This window comes from Rhincodon typus, chromosome 2 (genome assembly GCF_021869965.1).
Source record: "Rhincodon typus isolate 14 chromosome 2, sRhiTyp1.1, whole genome shotgun sequence".
Taxonomy (NCBI): domain Eukaryota; kingdom Metazoa; phylum Chordata; class Chondrichthyes; order Orectolobiformes; family Rhincodontidae; genus Rhincodon; species Rhincodon typus.
This window is the reverse complement of record NC_063333.1, coordinates 73,867,415-73,894,361: the sequence shown is the minus strand read 5'-3', so window position 1 is coordinate 73,894,361 and position 26,947 is coordinate 73,867,415. Positions and strand designations below refer to the sequence as shown.

General features: G+C 38.4%; 1 protein-coding gene across 11 annotated transcripts in view; it reads left to right on the top strand.

Annotated features, from left to right (window-relative positions):
• ica1 (islet cell autoantigen 1) overlaps positions 1-25,786 on the top strand; it is a 128,079-nt gene extending 102,293 nt beyond the window's left edge. For 9 of the 11 annotated variants that reach the window (XM_048613777.1, XM_048613735.1, XM_048613771.1 and 6 more), the window contains 3 exons: positions 4,127-4,387; positions 16,906-17,001; positions 19,154-25,786. In XM_048613777.1, the coding sequence (XP_048469734.1) occupies positions 4,127-4,387; positions 16,906-17,001; positions 19,154-19,275 (479 nt within the window). In that variant the 3' untranslated portion in view covers positions 19,276-25,786. Of the gene's footprint in view, positions 1-4,126; positions 4,388-8,346; positions 10,149-10,175; positions 11,611-16,905; positions 17,002-19,153 lie in introns of those variants that run through there. The other 2 variants (XM_048613763.1, XM_048613791.1) reach the window with 2 other exon arrangements.
• The last annotated feature ends 1,161 nt before the right edge of the window (positions 25,787-26,947 follow it).

The window sequence follows — 26,947 nt, the reverse complement described above, 5'->3', positions numbered from 1 at the left end:
GCCTGGCCTGCTGTGTTCACCCAGCTCTACACCTTCAATCATGACTTTCCCTGCATGTTGTAAAGTATGCACATCTCACATTGGATTTATCAACCATCTCAGAATTCATCAAATCAAAATGGAGACAAGTAATTTTTGACCCCAAGAAAACTCAGACTTTTGAAGGTCACAACAAAAGACATTAGACATGTCCCTCCAACAGAGGTGAGGATCTTGCGTTTGACAAGGCATGTCAACAGACACAGCACTCATGTTTGTCAAACTGAAATGAAACTTCTTCATTTTAGGCAGTTACAGGCCAGGGACATCCATCATATCATAGATTCCCATTTCTCCACATGCATTGCCTTCAATGTACAAACAGACAAGATATTAGAATTTGTTCTCCATATCATTTTTAACCTCGAGCAAATACTTACCACTCTTCTGTGACAATTCCAGCTGTGATGAATGCCTGAGAATTTATAATAGCATCAACAGGTCAATTCATATTGATATGAAAGGAAAGCTTGCTCAATTGGCATCTGAATACATTTATAATTCAAATCCTATTCATATTTTTTCTTCCCCTCTCTTTTGTTTATCATCTTAGACCTCTCTGTGCATTGGCATGAATACATTTGCTGATGTATTTTGCATGCTTTTTCCCTGTGCACAGCTTGTCATAATTTTTTTGAGTTTTAGATGCATTATATGAAATTGGCCGCCTGTATTGCTTTGCCCAATTTTGTCATACACCACATGCTTTGCACATGTTTTGGTAAGATAGCTGATTCTGAATTACATGAATCAGGCCACATTTACCATAAGGTTATGGTTGTTGTACCAATTGACATAGTCATCCCCAGCTATTAATTATTGGCCTCCAGCTACATTGGTTTCAAATTCCTTTCAATATTAAAAAATTCCTTACCTAAGATAGGATATATTTGCTATAAATGGAGTTCAGTGAACATTCAGAGGACTGATCCTGGGATGACAGGTTTGTCATTTGAAAAGAGATTGGATGAACTAGGCCTGTGTTCACTAGAGTTAGAAGAACAAGAGGAGTTCTCACTGAAACATATAAAATTCAGACAGGCCTGAACAGGATGGGTGCATGGATGATGTTCCCACGGAGTGAGGTGGGGGGGTGCAGTTGGTTGAAGGAAGGGGGAGTGTGGTAGGAAGTGTGGTGGGGGGAGTCCATAACAAGGGGTCTTGGTCTCAGGATACAGGATAGACCATTTAGGACTGATGAGGAGAATTTCTGTTTTACTCAGTGGTGACCCTGTAGAATCCTCAATCAGAGAAGGCAGTGGAGTTCAGGTCACTGAATATATTTAAAACGGAAGTACACCGGTTTCGAGACACTAAAGGTGAGGAGCTATGAGGAGAGTGTGAGCATGGCATTGAAATGGAAGGTCAGCCCTGATCATTTTGAATGGTGGAACAGGCTCAGTGGGCTGAATGGCCTACTGTAGCTGCTATTTCATATGTTTCTAGTGCATTGGTTCTGTATACCTCTTTTTCATGGGTCTGTTTGAAGGGCTTATATTTGGTAAATGTAGTGACTAATACAAAAGCCTGTTCCAACGAATCAGCATCTAAAGGATTGTGCTCCTAGGCTTTTTTTTTTTTGGTACCTTGCCACAAATTGGTCACTGAAACAATCTTGTAACTGCTGGTATAGCTTTAGCTGTAACCCATGGATGCAGAAGTTGTATTTTCCCTTGAGTTGATTTTCCAGGAATGTCAATCTCTTGCTGGGTGTTGTACCAATTAAAGATCTATCAATCTTTACTCATTGATCAGTCCCTTAATGCCCAGTGCAAACTTGATTTTGACAGCCTGTTTCTCTGTTTCACTCACTCCTTGATCCAGGAAACATTGTTCCATTCATTGATGAACAAATTTGAATTAATGCATTATATCGGATGTATTGTGAGTGCTATATTTTTAGTTCTATTTGTTGATATATGACGTGTGCACCTAAGAAGCAGAGATACCATTTTAAAAAAGAAAGGTTATATCTTTCAGAAACAACAGGTCAAAACTCATAAATAAATGATAAAGGAGAATGATGCATTGTTTGGGGAATATAAAAGTGGACAAGCTATTACACCCCTTTAAGTGAGTGCAAAATTAACAAGAATCTTTTCAAACAAAGCAGGATTTGAAAAATAAAATGAAATTCCCAGTTGTTTGTAAGGTATCACAGGATTGTTAATGGTACAGAAGGAGGCCATTTGGTCCATCTTACCTGTACCAGCCGTCTGCGAATTTTAACTTGTGCCAATCTCCTGCCTTTTCCTTATAACCCTAGACATTGCTTTCTTTTATTTAAAAAAAAAAATCCAACACCCTCTTGAATTACCAAATTGATCCTAACTCCATCACATTTCAGGCAGTGCATTGCAGACCCTAAGTACACGCTGTGTGAAAAATTGTTTTTCTTACCTGGCATTTGCATATAATGGCCTGAGATGGAGGGTCTATGAAAATGTTATGGCTGGAAAAGCAATTGGTCAAGCAAAAATAACATAGTCTATAAAATTAGAAGGAAGCTCTGAATTTGTGCTGAGTCTAACTCTAAGTAGGTTGGCCAAGAGTATATTTACAGAATCCTTCCTTTCAAATTAATTCAAGTAGACCATATAAGATTGCTTAAAGATTAGAGCAGGTAGATTGGATAACCTTTTCTTCTTCCATCTTTGTATTCCAAATTGAAGCTAAACTGTATTTAAAGTTACTATCAGTCTTAACTAGCAGTAGTGACTTAGCAAGAAGCTGAGCAAGTGTTGCCCACATTTGCTTTCTATCAAAGTGTTGATGCTGAAGCCTGGCAGCTTAATGGTGGGGCTATAGATTCTGAAAATATGAAATGAAGCCCACTGATTATGTAGTGTCTTTTAAATGAATTTGCTCATAATAGCTGCTAGGGAAATGGGATTGGTGTGGAGATAGGGGTGTGTGGCATGGTTTCCTGTTTTTAAGGCATAACTGTGTAAGCCTTTGGAGAATATTCAATCCCATTATGATTTTCACGGAAGCCAAATCTCAACATGATTATTTCTATCTCTCAATGTTCTCTTTAATGAATTTGTTCCTGTTGAGCATCAACAAACTGTTACAGGACAAGGTGGATTGAACAAATTTGCACTCCCAGCATGTAAAGATCTGTACCAGGAATGCATATCATGCCAAAATATCAGCATGTGGGAGTGAATTTTTTTAATCATTCAAATGAGCAGATTTATAAAATTTATGCTGTGTTCTGTACATTCTATGGTGAATAAAATAGAAAACGCCTTTCCAAAATAAAGCGACAGAATCAAACTATATGTAGTATTGAAGGGAAACAAATCCATCGAATTATTGCAAATATTGATTATGTACAGTGCAAAATGGTCAGACTAGGTGATAATTTATTAACAGAAACAAAATTATAGCTGGTGGTAGAAGATGGGATTGAAATAAGTAGTGATGTTAAAAAAAAGTAATATGCACATGGATATAAAAATTCTCAAGAAAGAGATATTGCTGAAGAAAGAAGCATGGACAGAAGCATTTCTGCATTTGATTTAATATCTAATTAACTTTTTACTCGCATTCTTCACTCTAGCTACCCATATAAAGGTACTTTGTATAACAGAGCAATTATGGTTATAACAGAGATAACAAGGTGTAGAGTTGGTTGAACACAGCAGGCCAAGCAGCATCAGAGGAGCAGGAAAGCTGACTTTTCGGGTCGAGACCCTTTCTCCAGCATCGGCAGTTCCTACTATCTTCTCCAGCATCGGCAGTTCCTACTGTCTCTGTTTCTCCAGCATTGGCAGTTCCTACTATCTCTGTCTGCTCCTGTGATGTTGCTTGGCCTGCTGTGTTCATCCAGCTCTACACCTTATTATCTCAGATTCTCCAGCATCAGCAGTTCCTACTATCATGGTCATAACCGAGATTATTTGAGGTAGTTAAGCCTTGTATCAAATTAATATTCTTATAATGACATGATCAAATAATTAAACTTCCTGTAAATTTCTGTGAATGAGATTTCATGTTTAAATATTCCCATGCACACCACCAACTTGCAGTATTTTCTGTAAATATTAATATCTGAATGGCATTTGTCTATTTTTAATTCTAGCTTCAACAGATCTGTTGACCAATCCCATGGAATCTCGACCAAATGAGAAGGATGAAATGGCATTACTGAATGAAATTCTAAATGGCACTGCACTTGAGGAAGGTGACTTTAGCAAGGAATGGCAAGCAGTATTTGGAGAAGATCTCAGTTTACCTAGCAATCCAGCAGCTGGAGAATCAGACCAATCACCTTCTCCTTCAGGCTTCCTTCCTTCTCAGTTGTTTGACAAAAGCTTGGGTGATGCATCATTTTCAGTTACCAGTAAGTATGAAAGGCTATCACTTGAAAGCAACACCTACATAACTATTTAAATCAATTACATTGCGTGCCTTTAAATTGCTTACCTAGTTACTCATTGCAATGACTTTCTAAATCTACGGTGAAACTGAACCATTTAATATTAGTTTAATTTTCAATAACAGTGTGCTATTTAATTTTCATTAACGCAAATCACTTTTACAGGTCACTTTTTGACTATATATTTATGTAGGTTATCTACAACTTCTCCTAATTAGTTTGGGAATCCATTTAAGCTAAAGTGCAATGTTTGTCCATAACTATTTGCATTTATTTTCCTTAACGATTAATAGTTACAAATTCTTGGTCATATCAATTGTTGCCAAAAAAGAGCACTTGGATTGTTCCATAATACCTGTGCTACTCTGTGTGTAAAAGAAAGTCAACAAAATGATAAAGAAATGAAAAGCTACTAAAAGTACAGATATTGGGAAGGAACACTCCAGCAGCCTTAATATATATCTGGGAAACAGGCAGCCAAAATTTGGAAAATCATGAAGTTATGTTTGGTAATGTTTTGTGATTTTCCAACTTTTGCCTGTTTGCTATTTGAGGGTCTGATTGCTGCCATGGCCAGAGGACTTGTGTAGAAAGGCAGCACACAAAGCTGAAATCAGTGTAATGCTGCTTAAATTTGTAAATTGATTTCCAGTGCCAGTTGGCAGGCTGTAAACAAAATATTCAAGTGCAAATGGGTTTAAATTGTGCTGTCTGTGCCCTGCCTATTTGCCCAAGATGATGTGCGACCTAACTAGTAGCTAATTCTATATTGTAATGCAATTTTTTTTAAATAGGACAAGGGTAAGCAATACTACTCCTCCTGGGCTTGCCCATTAACAACCTTCCAATCTATTGCCTGTCTGTTCATGGCCATCCTAAGAATGAACCACCCTTCCCAAGATCTGACATTTGTTTTATTCATTCGTGGGATGCAGGTTTCACTGGCTAGGCCAACATTTAATGTCTTGTGAAGGTGTTGGTGAGCTATCATCTTGAACCCATGTGGTAATTGGTGACTAAGGACACTGCAGTGCTGTTAGGAAGGGAATTCCAGGATCTTGACACACCCAGCAATTTAGTTCCAAGTCAGGATGGTGTGTGACTTGAAGGCAAGCTTGAACATGATGGTGTTACCTTGCATCTGCCGCTCTTGTCTTTCAAGGTAGTAGTGACTGTGGGTTGTAAGGTGTTGTTGGAGTAATCTTGGTGATTTACTGTAGTGTATCTTGTACTCAGTACACACTGCAGCCATCGTACATCTGTGGTAGAGTGAGTGAATAAATTCGAATGTAGTGAATGTCAGTTGAACGATTTTGTCCCGGATGGTGTCAAGCTTCTGGAATGTTGTTGGAACTACACCTGTCCAGGCAAGTAGAAATATTCACTCACACACCTGAGGTGTATTTTGTGGATGGTGGGCAGGCAGTGGGAAGGCAGGGGGTGAGTTACTTGCCACGTGAGTCCTACCCTCTGACCTTTTCTTGTAGCCACAGTATTTGAATAGTCCAGTTCAGTTTTTGGTCAATTGCAACGCCCAGGATGTTGACATTTGGGGTTACAGTTTTAGTAATGCCATTGATCATAAAAAGCAATGGTTAAATTCTATCTTGTTGTACATGGTCTTTGCTTAGCACTTGAGTAACATGAATGTTACTTGTCACTTAACACCCAAGCCTGGATATTGACCAGGTCTTACTGCATGTGGGTACAGATTACTTCAGTATCTGAGACAGTGTGAATGCTGCTGAACACTGTGAAATCATCAGGGAAAATCCACACTTCTGGACTTTATGATAGAGTTAGTATCATTGATGAAGCACATGAAGATGGTTGGACAGTAAGATACCTTTAACCCCTACCTTCCATTGACTAGGGCCCCTTGATGCCAACTCAATCAAATGTGTATCTCAGTTGGAAAGAAGTTGATTGAGGATGCCAAAAATTCAAGCATGTTGTACAATCAATGAAATGCAAAATAATCCATCTCCAGGTTCTTGCTACGTGATGGCAAGATAGCCAACCTTCCTTCTGAGGAGGAAGGGATTAATTGTTAAGCAAGAATCTGATATTTGAACTCTCACCCAATTATCACATGGCAGTTCTTCTCACCATCTGTTGGGAAAGAAATCAAACTACATGTTAACATGTATGTGAGTAGAGTTGAGGACCTGTCTAGGAAAGAAAGAGCCTGACGGGCCTCCTAGCAGTAGTCAGGATGTGGGGAAGAAAATAAATTCGGAGGTAGAAAAGGCATGTAAGAAAGGCACTGTTACATTAATTATGGGAGACTTCAATATGCAGGTGGACTGGGAAAATCAAGCTGGTAGCAGATCTCAAGAAAAGGAACTCATGAAATGTCAGAGATGGCTTTTTAGAGCAGCTTGTGGTAGAGCCCACTATGGAACAAGTAATTGTGGATTTGGTGATGTGTAGTGAGACAGACTTGATTAGTGAGCTTAAGGTTAGTGGGCCTCCAGGGGGCAGTGACCAAAATATGATAGAATTCAGCCTGCAGTTTGAGAGGGAGAAGCTCGAATCCGATGTAACTGTATTACAATTGAGTAAAGGTAACTACCAAGACGTAAGGAAGGCGTTGGTCAGAGTTGATTGGAAGGGGAACCTAGAAGAGAACACAGTGGAGCAGCAATGGTAGGGGTTTTTGGGATAATTTGGGAGGCACAGCAGTAATTCATCCCAAGGAAGAAGAAACATACTATGGGGAGGGCGAGCCAACCATGGCTGACAAGGGAAGTCAGGGACAGCATAAAAGGAAAAAGTATGCAATGTGGTGAAGATTTGTGGGAAGCCAGAGGATTGGATGCCTTTAAAAACCAGCAGAGGATAACTAAAAAAGCAATAAGAGGGGGGAAGAAGATAAAATGAGAGGAGGCTAATGTAATTTAAATTAAGATAGCAGGAGTTTTTTTACATGTGTAAAAGGTAAGAGAGAGGCAAGAATGGACATTGGACAACTGAAAATGAGGTTGGAGAAGTAGTAATGGAGAGTAAAGAAATGATGGAGGAACTGAATAGGTCCGTTGCATCACTTTTGACAACAGATGACATCAAAATACTAGAATTTCAAGAGAGTCAGGGTGCAGAGGTGACTGTAGTGGGCATCAGTAAGAAGCTGGTCCTGGAGAAGCTGAAAGATCTGAAGGCTCAATTGGACATTATGCCTGAAAAATCTAGAATTTTTTGAGGAGGTAACAAGCAATTTAGATAAAGGAGAGCCAATGGAAGTGATCTGTTTGGATTTCCAGAAGGCCTTGGACAAGGTGCCACACAGGAGGCTCCTAAATAAGATGAGAGACCATGGTGTTAGAAGCATCGTAACTGATCACATGACAGCATTATTATTCTGTTTGAACAGTTTACTGTTCAGAAATTAGAAAATAATTACAAAATTTTGATGGATTCTTTTTGTAGTAATATTCCATTATGATTTTCAAAATTAGTCTTTCATTTTTGAAAAATAAATGTATTGTCAATTGGGTAACAGTGATTTCAAACAGGATATATGAATGTGTTGATTTACATACCAAGTAGACAACAATGATGGATGTAAACACTTTTAGTGTCAGTCTTACTATCAGGAGGCTTGCAGCTGAACTGACCTTGGTTAAATAATTTAAATTATTGTGTTACTTGAATACATGTCACTCACCAAAGCAGCTAAAGTGTTGGAGTAGAGAGAGAAAAAACTCCAATGAAGATTGTGTAGCTTCCTGCTTCATTTTTAAACGAAGAGAAATAAATGTTTTATTCTTGATTTGGAAAATGCGAAAACTGTTAAATGAAAGGACCAGCCCTATTGCATGTAATTTTTATATTTCATACAAATTATTTTTATTTGCAAGAATTTTTAAAGTTATTTTTCCCTTTTTCTTCTTGTGACTTCGGACACCACACTGCATCCATAGTTGAGATGGAATTGACAAACTTCATCCTGAGCATTTTGTTCTAAAAGTGATTGTTGAAAATGATCAAGGGCATCCTGGAAATCCCAAAATGCCTGATGCCAGCTGAGATCAAAATTTAAAGCTCGAGTTACCAAAAAGAGAACATACACATATCACCAGTACTTTGGTGTATCAAATCGTAATTTTGGATTAAGAGAGAGTCCACTTATATTTACTCAAAGCAAAAATGAAGAATTCATCAAATATGAGGATGAGCGAGAAGTGCACATAATGTGAAGAAGACAAGACCTTCATAATGGCTCAAATTCCACAATTAAATGAGGTAGTATTTAGTGCCCTCCTGTCTCAGTGGGCATTTACTGAGGTGGGAGGGTGGCAGCTGGTGATCCACCCTTGCTGCTGTTAAGGTCCTTGAGTGGGCAATTAATGTTCTCCTGCCACTGCTGCTGTTCACCCAAAGGTAGATGGACCCTTACGACAGGCAACTCAACTTTCTGCTATCCTCAATCTGCCACAACTTCTCCAACCAATACTACATGTCTGGGTCGTTTAGTGATCCTGGGCCTCTGGAAAACATGGTACTACCAGCAGCCACCACTTCCTTGGTGACACTGCTGAACAGTGAGGTGCTGTCTTCCTTTGGCTTGATGGATGGATTTTCTACCTCCAGAATCCTTAAGGCCAAGAAAGGCACATCGTTGCCCAGTTTGGTGCATGAGTGTTCTAGGATGTAGTGGGCTTTCCTTAAAAGAATCATGTAGGGATCTCATTTGATGTTAAGCTGGCTGGTGAGACCTCCATCATCAATGAGGAAAAACCTCAACATCCAATGTAACCTTCCCTGTCCACCACCTTGAAGAATCTGAGGGGCAACAGAAAGAGAGACGTCTGAGAATATGGGGTAGATGGAGCTGTGAATGTATAGGGCTGACTTGAAAGAAAGCACACAGCAGCTAAGGGAGCTGTGATTTTTGGCAGGTGGGTGGCAATATGAGAGCAGGTATATGGGCTTTGATGGAATGAGTAGCTGGACACAGTTTTTAAACACACAAAAATAAAAAACTACAGTTCTTTTGTAAGCAACAGTTGTATTGAGAAATAAAGGAGTATCTTCATTGTGAAAACCAAGACGGGAATCTGTGTTGGGCTTGGGACCCAGTATTTCCCAGAGCCCGGAGAAACTGAAAGCAACATGGATAATGGGAGTGGCACTGAGGAACCAAGCCATTGATGTAGAAACTAGAATGGGATAAGAATTAGAAGAGGAGGAATAAAACATGTCTGGTGGGAATGGAGTTAAAGAAGAGAACACCAACATATGCATTGAAGGCAAAATGGCCTACTTTGCTGAAATTTCTATCAATCTATGATTTTGAGGTCAAGTCCAGTGAATGGTTTAGAAAGTGCCAAATTTAGGAAGATGTGCCCTCTGTGAACATAAGTTGTTGTTTTGTAACAAGTCACTGAAAAAGATGCAGACCTTGATTGCGTTAAGTAATTCAAAGTGTAAGAAACTGCAATTTACATGTAGGATACCCAATTGTATTTTAGCCATACATTTGTTGCTTTTTTCTCCACCCCCCCCCCCAAGTGTTTTGCTTGCAGTATTGCAAGGGTAAAGCATATTATTCTAGTAACTGCCAAGTTGCTGTTCAGATATATGAATACTCAGTATGGTATGGACTTTGATCATTCCCAATGAAAGAAAAATGTATTATGTTTTCCAGTGGTACAGTTGGTGCATTTCTCATGTGCTTTCCAATTTGCAGTTACAATTCATAACAAAAAATAAAAGCTGTCAAAATGTCAATTAATTTTTCTCCTCCTAGAATCCCTGTTCGGTCCTGTGTTATCTGGAAGACAAGTGATGAACTTCCTTTATGGGGAGGATGAAAGAATCTGAATGTGAATTGCCCAGTATAATTATAATTTACTTGTCGGAGTCTGAACAGTGACTCTGGAAGGTTACATACAGGTCTCTGTCCTTACAGAGAAATTAAATGAACATACAGAAGTTAAATTCTTTCTCTTGATGATTATACTAAAGAAGAGTGTGAATAAGAAATGGTGAAATCCAGGTTGAAAGTAGTCATGAGTTGTTCATCCACATTCATCCTTTTCTGGCAATCCTGGCTCTTCAAAAATGAATTAATGACCACTTGCAAGAAGGATGATTTTGTTGAGGTCATCTATCAGGACCACCATCCAGCATTGTGCAACCAATTAACTCCAGCTAATTACTGGAATTATCAACATTTAAGAATATGGAGAATTTTTACAGGCCTTGATAGACACCACAGTTGATTAGTCCACTCCTGTGGGTCAAAAATAAGGCAACGCACATTCACAGAGACAAAGTGAGAGAAACAAAAGTTGCATGTTAAGTTTGTTACAAGAAGGAAAGCAAGTTTAGAATGTGTTTCCCCTTTGTTACAATAAAATAACAATTAGAATTAATAGAAATGTTTTTTACCATTGTGAATGATCTCAGGTGGGATCTTGTGGAGGAGGTTGGAGGTCTCATCAGCTAGTTGCAGCTTTAGCAAGAAACTCCTCAAGGCAAGGAAAACTAAATCTATGCCAATCAGGCCTTGCTGAGGCTACTTAAAGGTCTCGCTGGGTGGGGCAGAAAGGTAAGCCATTGTCCCTCCTGCCTGAACTTTAATTTGGAGATGTCACTAATCTGCCTTCATGCCTCCAAGCTTGCCAACTCTGAGAGCCCAATTCTGCTATTTCAGTAGCCGCACTGAAGGTTTGAACACCAAGATTTCCTTTTACTTATCCTAATTTTTTCCGCTTTAAAATCAACTAGTCAGCAGTAGTGGTGAGAGATGGAAAATGTAGAATATATTTGCATTTGAGAGCATTCATCTTAAAGTTATAGGTGTGTTTCTCCCTGTTTTCAGGTGTACTCTCAAACATATGAATAATCTTTCCAGCTTAGATGTATATTTGTGGCTAGTCTTGAAACTCCTGTCCAAATATTACAACATTTATTTTAAACTCCTGGCACTCATAGTTCAGAGTGAATTTAACTGCCTAGTCATGAAAGAAAATATCTGTATCCTCAGATAAATTTTGAATCCAGCCTCATTAAATCTGTTTACAAATTCTGGGTTGCTGAGCAAGCTGTTTGCTTGCATACATATATTGATATGATGCAAAATATCTTCTGGAGGATTCATTGGTAGTTATAGCTGCATATATATCAAGCAATAAAGCCAAAGAATGTACTCTGCATAATATTGTACAGATCATATTTCATAGAGGGAAAAACTACATTGTATTTATATTTGCTGACACAGTGAATAAAACAACATTGAAGAAAAATATACTGATTACTGTCAAGTGGGTCAGCTACCTCCCAGTTTAAACCCCTTGCATGCACTTTTGGTATGAGAGAATGCTAGTGGGCTGGGATGTTATTGCTGATAACTTGCCTCAGGGGCTTTAATGCACAATACCATAAGCCATAAATCAACAGGAAACGTCATTTGTTTTCCTTTATACTTGCTCATTATTCCTAGCAGTGCTTGATTTGTTATTTGCACCATGACATTGATCTGAATCAACAAAACGCTTAAAAATTAACCTGGTGACAACCGCATGTTTTGAATATTTCCTGCAAAACAAGTCAAAAGAAAATAAGATCACAGAAGATCGTAGAATCCCTACAATGTGGAAACAGGTCCTTCTGCCCAACAAGTCCACACCAACCCTCAGAGATGAAAGATATTTATGCTTTGCTGTATGTTCTTAGCCAAATGCATTTTGATTAATATTATAGAACTATAAAGGTCAAATGCAAGAACTTTAAAGCAATATTTGATTAAGTTGTCCAGTGAACTTGATAATTTGGCAAGAAATTACTGAACTCCTATCAGAAACCTAGAAGATCGGAGCAGGAGTAGGCCATTGATCCCTCATGTCGGATCCGCCAGTCAATGTGATCGTCGCTGAACATCAAGCTCAATATCCAAATCCCGCCTTTCCCCCATATTTCTTGATCCCTTTAGCCACAACAGCTACATTAACCACCTTCTGAAACCACCTTTGCCTAAATCTTGTAAAAACAACAGACTCAATATAAAAGAGCAAATGAAACAACAGCAACATCTGGCAGCCACGTGTGCTATTAAACACAAAAATCAGGAACTGAGTTGGATGCTCCTCCAGAAGCTATGTCATCACAACCATGATCTCACTAAGGGACTCCACAGTGGAAGGGTGTAAAGTTGCAGTACCTACATGATAGAAATACACTAAGGTCACCCAAAAACTCCTGGCGCTTGCCCATTCCAATGTAATTACATTTTTAATGGTGTGGAAATATTAATTACTGCCAAACAGCCACCCTGGCATTGAAACTTTGCCTTAAAAACAATGAGGTGTCATCATATCAAATCTTAATTACTGTTTGAAATTTATAAACACTAAATATTATTTTTAAGAAAAAGCTTTTGTACTTGCATCATTTCTTTCTGAATCCCATCTTTCTGTATCTCTCTCCAATATGTGATGTGGTATCGAGCTAATTATGCTGACATTTCCTGGTTTAGACTGTAAGTTTCAGTTTTGATTCTTTATTCAATTAGATTGCCAAAATACCCAGATGTTTGTTAAATTCTCTATAGATAGTGCTGTGCTGAAATAGATTTCTAATCACCACGTTTTCTTGCAAACGCACATTAAAATTGAGGGCAATGGTTAACGAAATGGACAGCTGTCACTCTTGTTGTTTTTGTTTTATTCCCATATCCATGAATTTGGGTTCAAGACGGACTGGTCAAAGAGAAGGCTAGGGGAAGAATTGTCTTCAGGCTTGGTTTTCTTTACTACATTTTATTGCATTTTAAGACTAAATACGACAATACATGATATTCAGAGATACACCAGGCACTTCTTGTGAGCATTACTGGCAAGACTGGCGATTGTCATCCATCCGTAGTTGCCCTTGAACTGAATGACTCTGACTCTAAGAAGTTTCTGAGGGCAATTAGGAGTCAACCACATTGCAGTGCTTCTGGAGTCACGTGTGGTCCAGACCAGGTAAAGGCAGCAACTTTTCTTCCCAAAGAGCCATTAGTGAACCAGATGGATTTTTATGATAATCAACAGTGATTATATAGTTGCCATTAGATTAGCTTTTAATTCCAAATTTGTATTGAATTCAAATTTCATCATCTGCCACGCATGATTTGAGCCCAGAACATAACCCTGTGTCTCTGCATTACTAGTCTAGTGACATTACCACCATACCACTGCCTCCTCTAATCTGACTATATCATTATTGAAAGTCTCTATACCATGAAATCTACTGCCTAATTCCAGTTAGTCTACCGCACAAGCTCCTCTGCTTGTGGTTCCAATACTGACGTAGTTAGGCTTCAGGTTGCTGTCTGGCTCGCTACATGTTTCTCTCCTCTCCCTTAACTTCACCCACATCGTGCTTTTTATGTCCAGCTAGGAACAGCTGTGTGACATCATTGTAAGATTGCTCCAGGATCCTAAAGCCCCTGCACAACAGTCCACTGGTAGAGCTGATTACAGAAACTGGACCATTGTTTACAGTCAGCATTTTAATATATTGAGAGGACCAACCTGCTTCACTGCAAAGAGTAAAGGCTGAATCATTTCATCCTATAATGGATCGAGATGACAGAATCAATCTAAACTTTTGGTGAAACTTTATCTCAGTTACTGATTTTTGACAAAGCTTTGTATAAAAGAGATCTAGCAATGTTAAATGTTGGTGTTTGAACGTATTCCGGAAATAATTTTCCTTTAACAATTAAAGGGAAATCTCACATTATACTTTATGATATATGTGAATGTGAAGTAACTAATTCACAGATTAATATGCCGCTCAATTATTTTTATTGTTTTTATTTATGGAATGAGAGCATTCCTAGCAAGGTCAGTCTTTATTGCCCATCCCATATTGTCTTTGAGAGGGTGCTAATGATCCTCCTTCTTGAACCACTGCAGTTCATGTGGTACAGATAATCAAACATTGACACTGTTTTCTTAGTTCAGTCTCTCTGCACTACTGTATCCACCTCCCATCAAGGCTCATGTGCTACCCCTTTCACTATTGCCTGCAACATTTTTCCTCACTTTCTTTCTCCCACCCCGATACCCTAAACCTGTATGCCCTCTATGCTACCTATTCAGTGGCTTGGTTACCTGCCCACCTGCAGCAACTATGTGACCTACTTTTATCTCTCTTAATACCTGCCTCTCTCTCATTCCAGAAGAAAACAGCCCAATATAGGACAGAAAGAATCAAGACTTGGCTTCCTGTAATTTGACCCCTTGCTCCTTATGAGGGGAGGATCCTGATTCTGACAGGCCCAAGCTGCTGACTGACTGTGTGCAACCTCCTTAACTGGTATCTGCTGTTGCCTTTGACTTACTAGACCAGGACACCCTGAGTGAAGGCTAACTCCCTTGATTTAACTGAGGACTGAGGCAAGCTTCCTGGCTTTAAGCCTGTGCTTTTTAAACAGTACAACAAGACAGCAGTAATGAGCCTGTTATCTCTGGCTGAGGGGGCAAAGCATTGCAAGGCAAGGCAAGGCAAGGATGCTGTGAGCGTGTAGGTAGGTTCAGATTAAGTGAGCCACATGACAGTGTAGAGAGTCCAGCACTGCAGTCCAACCCAGTCCAAGAGCTGGGTGCACATCTGAGTGCACAATATTGTTGCAGCAGTATCATGATGATGGTTACCAATGCCGCCCGAGATGCAGCATTGAAGTGCAGAAGCATCAGCAAAGTGTCTTGAAACTTCTTAAAAGTCAGCACATGTCTGATGCCAATGTGCGTGGACGTAGGCTGCATGTGGCTGATGCCCATGGACCGTGTCCTGAGATATCAATGCCTGATGTCTAACATAGAGGTTGTTTGGACCAAGCAGCTAGCTCAACCTGTCAAGCACATGCTAAGATTTCCATGCCAGGTTTTCCTAACATCTGGTTTGTTGGGTGCATTTGGTAAGATTTCAGCCATAATAGTAATGAGGTGTGTTGGGCTTTCAACAAGGAATCTAATAATTGTTGTCATTTGCTAACTTCCTGCTGGCTGGTGAGACTGCTGTCATGTCGCTTATAAGAAATCTAAAAGATGGATTGAGATACGTTGTGACGCATCTCACCAGAATTCTCACTCAATTCTGCCACAAGTCTCGTCATAACCCACATCATTCAGACACCTATTAAATTCCACTAGAAGTCCCAGACAGCAATCTCACCGTTCTTCAGTATGTCCTATCCCAGTGAAGGGACAGAACCAGCAGAGGTGATGACAGTGTATTATGCAGTAGGCTATCCTCAACTTTGCCTCTAGACCCCATAAAGTCTCACTGTACCAGTCAAGCACGGGCAAGGAAATTTCCTGCTGACTACCATATACACACCTTGCTGACCTGAAAATTCAGTGTTTGTCCATGTTAAACACCTCTTGGAGGAAACACAGCACAGCAAAGGTGTGGAATGTACTCTGGATGAAGTACTTCAAAATCTATTACCAAAAGTGGCTCTGTAGCACCACTGCTGAACTGTGTGGTCGAAAGCCAAAAACCTAGCTGCTAGACTGGGTCTCCAGTAAGTGGTGAGGGAAAACAGATTTGACCTTAACTTCACCAATCTGTGTGCTGCAAATTCATTTGCCTGTGATAGTATCAGTAGGAGTGACCATTGGCCATTGCTTAGGAAAACTAAGCCTCCTGTTTTCACATGGAAAACACCCTTCATCATTTTGCGTGGCATTGCCACAGTGTGCTAAAGGGGACAGACTTAGAGCTGATCTAGCAACTGAGCTCTTAACGTCTCTAAGGTACAATCTGCAACCTCTCGGCCTAGAATATCCCCACATTACAATTACCATCAATTCAGGAAATCAAACCCTGGTTAAATGAAGAGTGCAGGAGGATATGTCAGGAGCAATAACAGGCATACCTAAAAGTGAGATGAAAACTTGGAAAAGGTATAAAACAGGATTGCTTGCATGCCAAACAGTATAAGCAGCAAGTGATAGAACTAAGCAGTTTCACAAACCAACAGATCAAGCACTGCAGTCCTGCCACATCCAATTGTAAATGATTGTGGCCAATTAAACAACACATTAGAGAAGGCTGCTAACAAATATTCCTATCCTCAACGTTAAGAGAGACCAGCACATCAGTGCAAAACATAAGGTTGAAGCATTTCTAACAATCTTTAACCAGAAGTGCCTATTGATGTTCTATCTTGGCCTCCTCCAAGGGTCACCTGGATCACAAGTGCCAGTCTTCAGCCAGTGTGATTAAACACTTATTTATGATAACAAAGACCTGGTCGAAATCCTGGAATTCTGTTGCTAATGGCATGTGTCTACCCACACCAAATGGGCAGCAACACTTCAAGAAAGCAGCATGCCTCCACATTTTCAAGGGCAACTTGGGATCGGCAATAAATGCTGATCCATGATGCCTACATCCCATGAATGAATAAAAAATCAATCAGTATTGCAGTATTTAGTGTTTAAATTCCACATCAGCTAATATTTTGATTTGAATTTTAGGTTGGGCAGCAGCTGGTGGTAATACTCAGCCTACATCCCAAACAACAGAACAAATAAATGGATTGAACGAAAACATCAATAAGAATCCACTCAAAGGTAATGACATCGTCTGTCCTTCTATTAAAAAGTGCCATTTGAAATCATAGTTTTGATTAACCTTTTCATATAATAAAATAGGGTGAGTGGTATTCATATGTTTATTTTTCTCTTTATTCCTGGATTCATGCTATATGTCCCCTGTAAGAATGTAGTTGTAAGTGGTTATCATGATAGCAAACACCATTTACAGCTAGACATTTATTTGTTTTGAATCTGGTTAACTGTCCAGAATGTCCACTTACATCAATCAATAATTTTGTATATGTTATCTGAGTTTGGAAAGAGCATGCTACAAAAATGTTCAATTTCTAATACGCAGAGGAAGGAATCACTCAGAACCTTGAGCTGTTATCATTTTTATAGATATCGTTTCTTTTTGGTTATGCATTTTCAATAACAACTTGCATTTATCAAACAGTAACATTTCATGACTGTGAATGGAGGGTTTGAGTTATAAAACTACAGCGGATAGGCTGGGACCTTTTCTCCTCTGGAACTTAGGAGGTTGAGGGGTGACCGTACAGACATTTACAAAATCATGACAGGCATAGATAAGGTGAATAGCAAGGGTCTTTTCCCAAGGGTAGGAGAGTTCAAAACTAGGGGGCATAGTTTTAATGAGAGAGGAGAAAGTTTTTAAAAAGGACATGAGGGGCACTTTTTTTACAGAGTGGTTTGTGTATAGAATGAACTGCCAGAGGAAGTGGTTGATGCAGGTACAGTTACAACATATAAAAAACATTTGGGTATGTACATGAATCCCACGTGATCTAACTTTACTAATTAGACTACCACGCGGAACGTTGTCAAAGGCTTTACCAAAGTCCATGTAAACATTTTTCAGAAAACTCAATCGTTTGTGAGACAAGACTTTCCTTGCACAAAACCAGGCTGACTATCCCTAATAAATCTTTGCCTTCCCAAATGCATGTAAATCCTATCTTTCGGAATCACCTCCAACAACCTATCTACCACCGATATCAGGCTCACATGTCTACATCTCAGGCTTCCCCTTACAGCCTTTCTTACATAAAGGCACAACATTAGCCACCCTCCAGTCCTCCGGCACTACACCTGTGGTTATAGATGATACAAATATTTCTGCTAGGGGCCCCTCACTTTCTTCCCTAACTTCCCACAACATCCTGGGATACACTTGATCATGTCCCGGGGATTGTATCCACCTTTGTTTCCTAAGACCTCCAGCACTTACTCTTCTGTAATGTGAACTGCTAGTATTGGGGGCTTAGCTGAATGCACAGCAACCAATGATAGGGAGCATTAAGGGATTCCCAAGAGGGCAGAGTTGAAGGAACATAGAGTTTTAAGAGGGGTATCGGGCTGGACGTGTTTACAGAGCTAAGAGGGGTGACACCATGCATGAATTTGAATACTAGAATGAGAATTTTACAGATGCATTCCCAGACCAGAAGACAATGTAGGTCAGTGAGCACGGTGTTAGTAGTGAAAGAATGGAATGGAAATGAGACAGTACAGTGTAGTTAAAAGCCTTGCTCATAACAGATATGTTATGTGCTTCCCATTTTATTCCTGCCATATTTAATTGATTCAGAGTTGTGATAGAAATGGTGAAAATATAATTGCAAAATTCATTAAGATTACAGAAGCAGGGCAAAGATTCAGCATTTTTATCTGATAAGATTGAAACCTCAACTTATTTCATGTGTGTGGAGTTTGTTCGGTAATGGAAAAAGCAGCCATTTATTATAATAATTCTCGTTTTTGAAACATGAGTACATAATGTAAATATAATACCATGTGTTCTGTGTCCTGAATTTGTGCTCACTGCTGACCTGAATCTATTATTATCAACTACTGAATGTAGCGAATATCGATTGTACTGTATACAGTTTAATTTATGCCATAATGCAGTTGATGTTTTGTCATATTAGAATTAGGTTTTATTATCACGTACAGGGATACAGGAGTACCGTGAAAAGTGTACTAAGTTACAATTCTCTGGCACCATCTTAAGTACAAAGGTACCTAGGTACAATAACTTAGGTATAAAGTAGAGAAATAAAGTTAAAAGTTCAACTTTACAGTCTTGAATTTAGTATTATAATAAGTTAGCTTTGACATGTATTGTCAGACAATGTGATAACACAGTTGTTTTTTGTATTTACAGCTGCTCAGAAAACCCCAACTGACCTGTCTACATGGCTTAACCTTTTTGCTGATTTGGACCCATTATCAAACCCAGATGCTATTGGACGAACTGACAAACAACATGAACTCCTTAATGCATGACACCCCTAAATAACCAATGTCTGTAATCATGACTATAATATTGCAATCTTTAGTAAATCTATTGACTGTTGAGTACTAGAGCCTAATTTTCTAATATTTCAGTCAGAGTGGAAACTGCTAAGAAAATGTTCAGCATTTTTATCAGCACAGGAACTGAAAATCTGTTAAAAACTAAATCTGTAAGTGTTGATGTCTTGTTGCCAAAAAAGAGAGTAAAGAGAGTAGTTAAAAGTGTTTTTATTCAGTCTAAATAAGCATGCTTTGTTCATTTTATTTCCGACAACAGTAAACCTGCTAAGTTTGTAAAAAATGCAGAGATGTAATGAGGCCATTTACCAATTAAGCTCACCATTTCCTTGAGGTAACTCAGTGAGCTTTATTGTTCATTTCTGAAAAAAATTACAAGGTAGCAGCACTTACAACACCAGTCTCAGAATCAATATCAATACGCACAGAATCAACACTGATAGAAATTGAATATGTTGTCAAAATTGGTGTGGAACCAGTTCAACATTGCTTTCCAAACGTTGGCCAATTTCTGAGTCACAGGATAAAGATTGGATTTTTCATCTTTGATTTCTTTCAATATCATTATATTTGCCACAGTTTATTTGATGAGTGCCACATACATGCTCAGGAGCAATTCCCGATACAAAAATTTCTCTGCCTGGCAAAGGTTATATCATAACTTTTTTCAGTGTGGGATGTGTGGTAGAAACTTATGATACTTATTTTCCAGGCAACTAACAAGGGAAACATAAAGAAATGTTAGTTGCAATGTTCTGTAGCCACTCAGCAATTGGATATTGGCATCACAGTATTGATGTAATTGGCTTTGCAGGCTTTCCTGATGGCTTTCTAAAACAAGTGTTGATCCCTTTCCATGTATAAATCATGAGCCTCGTGGATGGAGCTTCTTGAGAAATTGATTATCACTCAGGAGAACAGGTGACAATTCACTCTTGATTCTTCACTGCCCTATGTGATCACCGACAAAATCTAAGTATTTTTAATTGTTCCTTTACCCATTCATCATAGCACGCTTCCAAAGGCAAGTGGTCAAATATTACTTCCTTCAAATACGTAAAACTGTATGTGGAGACATGAAAGACCACCCACCAAAATTATAAAAACTAGGCTAGAGATCAAATTTCAGGGTAACTTTAGCTTTCCTGGCTTTGTCAGTGTGCTGCCAGGGATTAAACATATGCCATTGCAAATTAGAATTCCAGGGGTCTTGCCAAGGTTTCATGAAATGGTAGGAGAGACAAATAACACTAAAGTAGAGAATAGTAAGTAAATAAGTGGAATTAGAGCAAGTAAGAAAGTAATGAAGTTTAAATCAGTGTTACAGTGCATGTATGTGGATGCATGGAGTATAGTTAATAAAACGGGATTTACAGGCACAGATTACCTTGTGAGATTATGATGTTTTGGCAATAACAGACACTTGTCTTAAGGAAGAACAGATCTGGGTTTTAAGTATTCCTGGTTACAGTGTGTTTGGAAAGCTGGGAAATGGAAGGAAGAGGAAGCAGTGATTCTGGTTAAGAAGAGCATTGCACAACTGGAGATAGGGGATGTTTCAGATGGTTCAAAGAACAAATTGATTTGGTTAGAGCTAAGGAATAAGAAGAGTGGCAATTGCTCGGTGTAATATATAGACCACCAGCTAGTGGGAAGGATATAGAGGAACAAATCTGCAAAGATTAAACATTATATAGTAGTTTCCAATGTGGGACTTGAATTACTTGTATATTGACTAGAATGATGATAATATCAGGGTCGATGAAGGACAAGCATTCCTAGATTGTGTTCAAGAGAATTTTGTCCAGCAGTATATGTCCAGTCCAACAGGAAAAGAGACACTGCTGGACCTGGTTCTTAGGAATGACTTGGCCAAGTAGATCAAGTCACTGTGAATGAACATTTAGTAGGACAGTGAACATTGAATCATAAGGTTTAGAACGGTAGTAGAAAACTACATTAGTCAGGCCAGAGAGAGAATGATCCACTAGTGGAGAGTCAACATCCATTTGAGTAAGAGCAAGCTGGGTCAGCTAGACTTAAAGCAAAGGTTAGGAAATGCAGGAGCTGAACAATGGACTACTTACAAAGAACACATTATTCAGGCAGAGTTAAGGTATATTCCCTCAAAAGGAAAAAAGTAGGACAAATAAATCCAGAGTTCGCTGAATGATATAGAAATTAAGTTAAAGAAAAAAAGTGTGCTTATGATGGGCATCAGGTAGTAAGTACAGTTGAGAACCAACCTGAATCCGTAAAGGAGGTGAAAAAGCAAATAAGAAATGCAAAAAGGGATTTTTTTTTTTAAAAAAAAGGGCTGGAAGCTAACATAAAAAGAAATCCAAAAGTCATTTATAAGTACGTTAATAGTTAAAAGGGTGGTCAGGGTTAAAAGGGTGATTGGGGACCAAAAAGGGAATTTACACAGAAGCAGAACACATAGCTGAACAGTTAATGGAGTACTTTGGATCTGTCTTTATCTATGAGGTAGATGCTGCCTAGGCCGTAGTGACAGAGGAGGAAACACAATCACTAAAATGCTTTAAAATTGATAGGGATGAGGTATAGGAAAGCTGTCAGTATTTAAAGTTGATAATTCATTAGAACCAAATGAGATGTATCCTTGGATTGAAGAAAGTGAGAGGGAAAATTGCAGAAGTGCTGGCCATAATCTTTCAATCGTCTATGGTTTTGAGGATGGTGGTGGAGGTTTGGAGAACCTCACATAATTACACCCTTGTTCAAAAAGGTTGTGCAGATTGACCTGTAACTGCTGGGCTAATCAGTTCAATTTTGATGATGGGGCAACTTAAGTAGTAGGCACATGGAAAAATGCAGATCAATTCAGAAAACTTGGCATGGATTTGTTAAGGGAAAATCATGTCTAATTAACAAGTTTGAGGATTTTTTTTGAAGTACTAACATAGAGGGTTGATGAGGGGAACATTATGGATGGACTTCTGCAAGATGTTTGATGCAGTGCCACAACATTAGGTGGAAAATATAGCTCAGGAATAAAAGGGACAGTGGCAATATGGATATAAAGCTGGCTAAGGGATAGGAAAGAGTAATTATTATTATTTTTTGAGTTGTTGGATTTGTAGTAGCATTCCCAAAGGGTTGATGTTGAGACCCTTTATTTATATGCATCAAGATCTTGTTGTGTGGGGAAAAATTTCAAAATTTACAGATGGCAAAACTTGGGAGAATTGTAAACTGTGAGGTGAACAGTACAGAACTTCAAAAGGACATTGATATGTTGGTGAAGTGGGTGGATTGGTGACAGATGGTGTTTAATGTGGAGAAGTGTGAGGTAATGTACTTTGGTCTTTGGTACAAAGAACATGGAGAGCCAACGTAAAATAAAGGAACTAGTCTAAAGGGTGTGCAGGAACAGTGTGTCCTGGATGTGTATGTACAAACATTCAACGTGGCAAAATAGATAGAAAGAGCTGTTAATAAAGCATACAGTATTTTAGGCTTTGTGAATAGGTGTGTAGTTTACAGGTGCAAGGCTGAACTTATCCAAGACATTAGTTCTCAGCTGGTGTACTGTGTGTACAACTCTGGGTGCCACACAACAGGAAGAATGTGAATGCATTGTAGAGGGTGCAGAAGAGGGTTTACAAGAATAGTTCCTGGAATGAGACACTTCAATTATGAGAAAAGTGTGGAGAAGCTGGGACTGTTTGCAATGGAGAGGAGAAGGGTGAGGGGGATTTGTTAGAAGGTTTCAAAATTGAGGTGTCAGGTCTGTAGATATGGAGAGATTGTTCCCACTTATAAAAGGATTGCGAACCAGAGGGCACAGTTTGAAAGAGTTTTGCAGAAGAAGCAAATGCAAGGTATGAAAAAAAAACTTTTTCACACAGAAAGTAGTAAGGCCTAGAATTGCACAGCCTGGAATTGTGGTGGAGACAGGTTCAATGGAGGCATCCCACAGGAAATTGGAATTATTTAAAGAAAAACAATGTGCAGGGATATAGGAAAATGCAGGAGATTGGCACTAAGTTAAAATGCTCAGAGAGCCAGTGCAGTCAAGATGGACTGAGTGGCCTCCTTCTGTACTGCAATGATTCTGTAAGTCTACAACACCTGGAAATTATCATTTCAGTTGATCCAATCCACTCCAACACGTTTTTTTTAAGTATTAGAACCATGCATAAAATGTGTTCTCAGCAGTGTGCTGTACAAGTTAGGCATAACTTATTTTCACTTATAAACTGATGTCCTTGAAATGAATTGTATCATGTGATTCAGCTATCGTTCAGCAACTAATTCCATTTTGGAATTTGAAATTGGTCCAAGTAAATGGTGTTTTTTTTTACTATAAACTAATTTTACTACATCATTTTAGTGTGAACGATTAGTAATATACAAATTAATATGTTTCTGATATTCGTATTGTGTAGCACATTTCTTAGCCTCAAATTTTATTCTTGCTTAAACTTGCATCATAGATGAATCTATGCGAGAATAACACAGCACAGATGGAATCCATTCAATTATCATGCCTGTACCACCTCTTTCATAGAGCTCTACAGTTATTCCCACTCTCCTGCTCTTTCCCCAGGAGAATATTTTCTTTTCAAGTACATATCCAATTATTTTTGGATGTTGCCAATTAATCTGCTTTCACCATTCTTACACGCAGTGAATTCCAGATCATAACAATTTCTGCATGCAAATAAATTCTCATTTCCCTTCCGGTTCTTCTATTATCTTACATTTGTGTCCTTTGATTACATACACATGTGCCAGTTTCTTCTTCTTTACCCTATCAAAATCTTTAAGCATTTTGAAAATTTCTATTGAATTTCCCTCTATCTGTTTTAAACAGAACAATTCCACCTCCTGTATTCTATCCACATAATTTAAATATAACATTCCAAGTACCATTCTAGTAAACCTCCTGTGCCCCTTATTTAAGGCCCTGGCATTCTTTATAAAATATGATCCTCTGAACAGTAGAGTGGTCAAGCTGAGGTCTGTAATTACAACAAGATTTATATAACTTTTTTTTTGGTCTATTCCTTTATTTATAATGCAAAGGATCTTTCATGCCTTTTTACAGCTTTCTTAACTGTCCTGCAACATTCAAAACTTTATTGACTGTTCTTGCACACTTTTAAAATTGTACGTTGTTTATATTGCCCATTCTTTATCCTTTCTACCAAAGTGCACCACTTCACACTTAAAGTGAACATGATAATAGTTGGATGAGTTATGAGTGAATTCAGGGCTGTAGAATGAGGTTCAACTTAAAAGTATTGTTAAGAATGGTGATTGCAGTTAATGGATAATTTTCATGTAGGATTTAATGTAATTGCAGAGAATTGTCACCATGTTAATGGGATGGTATTTTTGTTCTTAGGCAATTGTTATTTTGTAATGTTACACTTGGATAATGTGAACCATTATTAAGATTTTTTTTCAGACCTATGTGACAACTTGCAGATATTCAAAAGGATTGCTGAATACATCTCTACAGTTAATAAATGACAATTAATTGAATGATGACAGACTTAAAGTTTGAAACACTTCCTCAAAGTAGAATTTCCTGTATATATTTTTAAACTCATTAACAACTACTATCACTATGTAAAAGTACACTTCAAATTCCATCCATTACAGGTCCACTATTTATTTGGATTGTTATGTGGAGCTAAAAGAGAATATCTTCTATTCAGGAAACAGTTTATTGGCCATAGTTTATTAGAACACAAAATGTTCTTTAGTGTCCTACACAATTGACAGATCATAGACTCCAAGGCACTCACTGACTAATAACATGTAAATATTGCAGACCACACAGCTATTCAATCACTATCCAATGTATGCAAAATCCTGGCCAATATGTCAATGGTAATAACGCAAAATTGTCAGTGTTCAGTGGCATTTCTCCACTGAAACTTTTAAAAATGTTTCATGAAACATGAGCATTGCTGGCAAGACCACATTTGTTGCCCATCCCAAACTGCCCTTAAGATGGCAGTGACCCACCTTAAACCATGTGATATATATGCATTGATGGTACTGAGGGAAGTAAGTTCCAGGCTTCTGAATCAGCAGCAATGAAGGAACAGCAATATATTTCCAAGTCACCATTGCGTGGAGCTTGCAGGTGGTGATGTTTCCATCATAAGATAGATTCTGAAAGAATTAAATCCAGCAGCTTCTGTCTCCAGAAAAATATGAAAACATCTCTCAACACCTTTAAATCACCATGTCAGTGAAGCGTGAAGGCAGGCCAAATTCAGCCTGGATCCACAAGAGTCATCCACCTGCAAGAACTGTATAAATTTAATCTGCACTCTCCTTCAAAATATTACATAATGTATTCATCCCAATCTGCAACTACTGGTGTGTGTGTGTAAATTTAGAATGTGTGTTTGTAAGCTTAAATTGGTTTATTATTTTTATTTAGACTGGATTAAGCACAATCAATAGAATCCTTTCTCCTTTTTAAGTGATTTTCGGAAAACCTGGGTGTTTGTGTATTTTATAATCACAGCAAATAAACAGTTAAACAGTTACTGAATTAACAAGCTTTTCTTTAAATAGAAAACCTATTGCAGTTCCTGCACACTCTTCAGAATTGTGCAATTAAGTCTATGTTGCCTCTCCTTATACTTCCAGTAAGTTCAAACTTGTGTGTTAGATTTTAACTCCACTTGGCTGCCTATTTTCAGTCAATCTGTGAGGGATGGATCAGTACATACAATGTATCTGCATGACCATTTATCCCTAGAACCATTCCCTATTTGTATATTTTATATCAATGTCTAATCTTCACAAATAACTTGACACCACTGATTTTGGTAAATGATTACCCTCACTGTTTTTAATGACATTGTAGGCAGAATGGGACATTTACTTTATTGTTGAAAGATGCTGTTTGGCAAAGCCTTGAAACTCCTAGGTGCTCAGGAATCCCCAGTTGAGAATCTCAACATTAAGGTAAATCACTGCTTTCTCAAAAGATTTTGTCATGGTGTAGATTTAATGATACAAAGAAATATTGCATATAATATTTTTTGTAAAAGCCATAATGGAATGAAAGACTACAACTGTACTCTTGAAATGAATATAAAATAACTTTCTTCTACATTCACCTGAACATCTACTGGGATAGTTCAAATCTTTCGTAAATCAATATTCTTTCATCCCAAGTACTATTTACTACTTTCCAGCTTCCTAACCCCCAGACTACCGCATTCAAGGTTGCACTCAATTAATCCAAAGTTGTCCCGAATGGCCTCCATATCTTCTGCTGTCAAGCTTCATCTTACGCAAACCTCTTGTCATTTGTATTCCAGCTTTGATCAAATTCCACTTACTAACTTACACTGGTGCCCAGTTCAGGCACTTTAATTTTCATCCTCACACATAAATTTCCTCAGTGTCACCCCTCCCTATCACCAACTTTCACTAGCTGTATAACTTCTGACAGCATTGCAAAACACCACTTTTGACTCTTGTGCTTCCTCAATTTTCTTCAGTCTTTAGTCCCCATGTGGGATTTGCTCTTTGACATTCTCTCCTCTTAAATGCTCATTAAAATCTACATTCCCTCTCTTAGGACCTCCATAAACCTTTCCCTCTCCTTCTATGCTTCTTTAAGGTGCTATGTAAAACCTGCTTC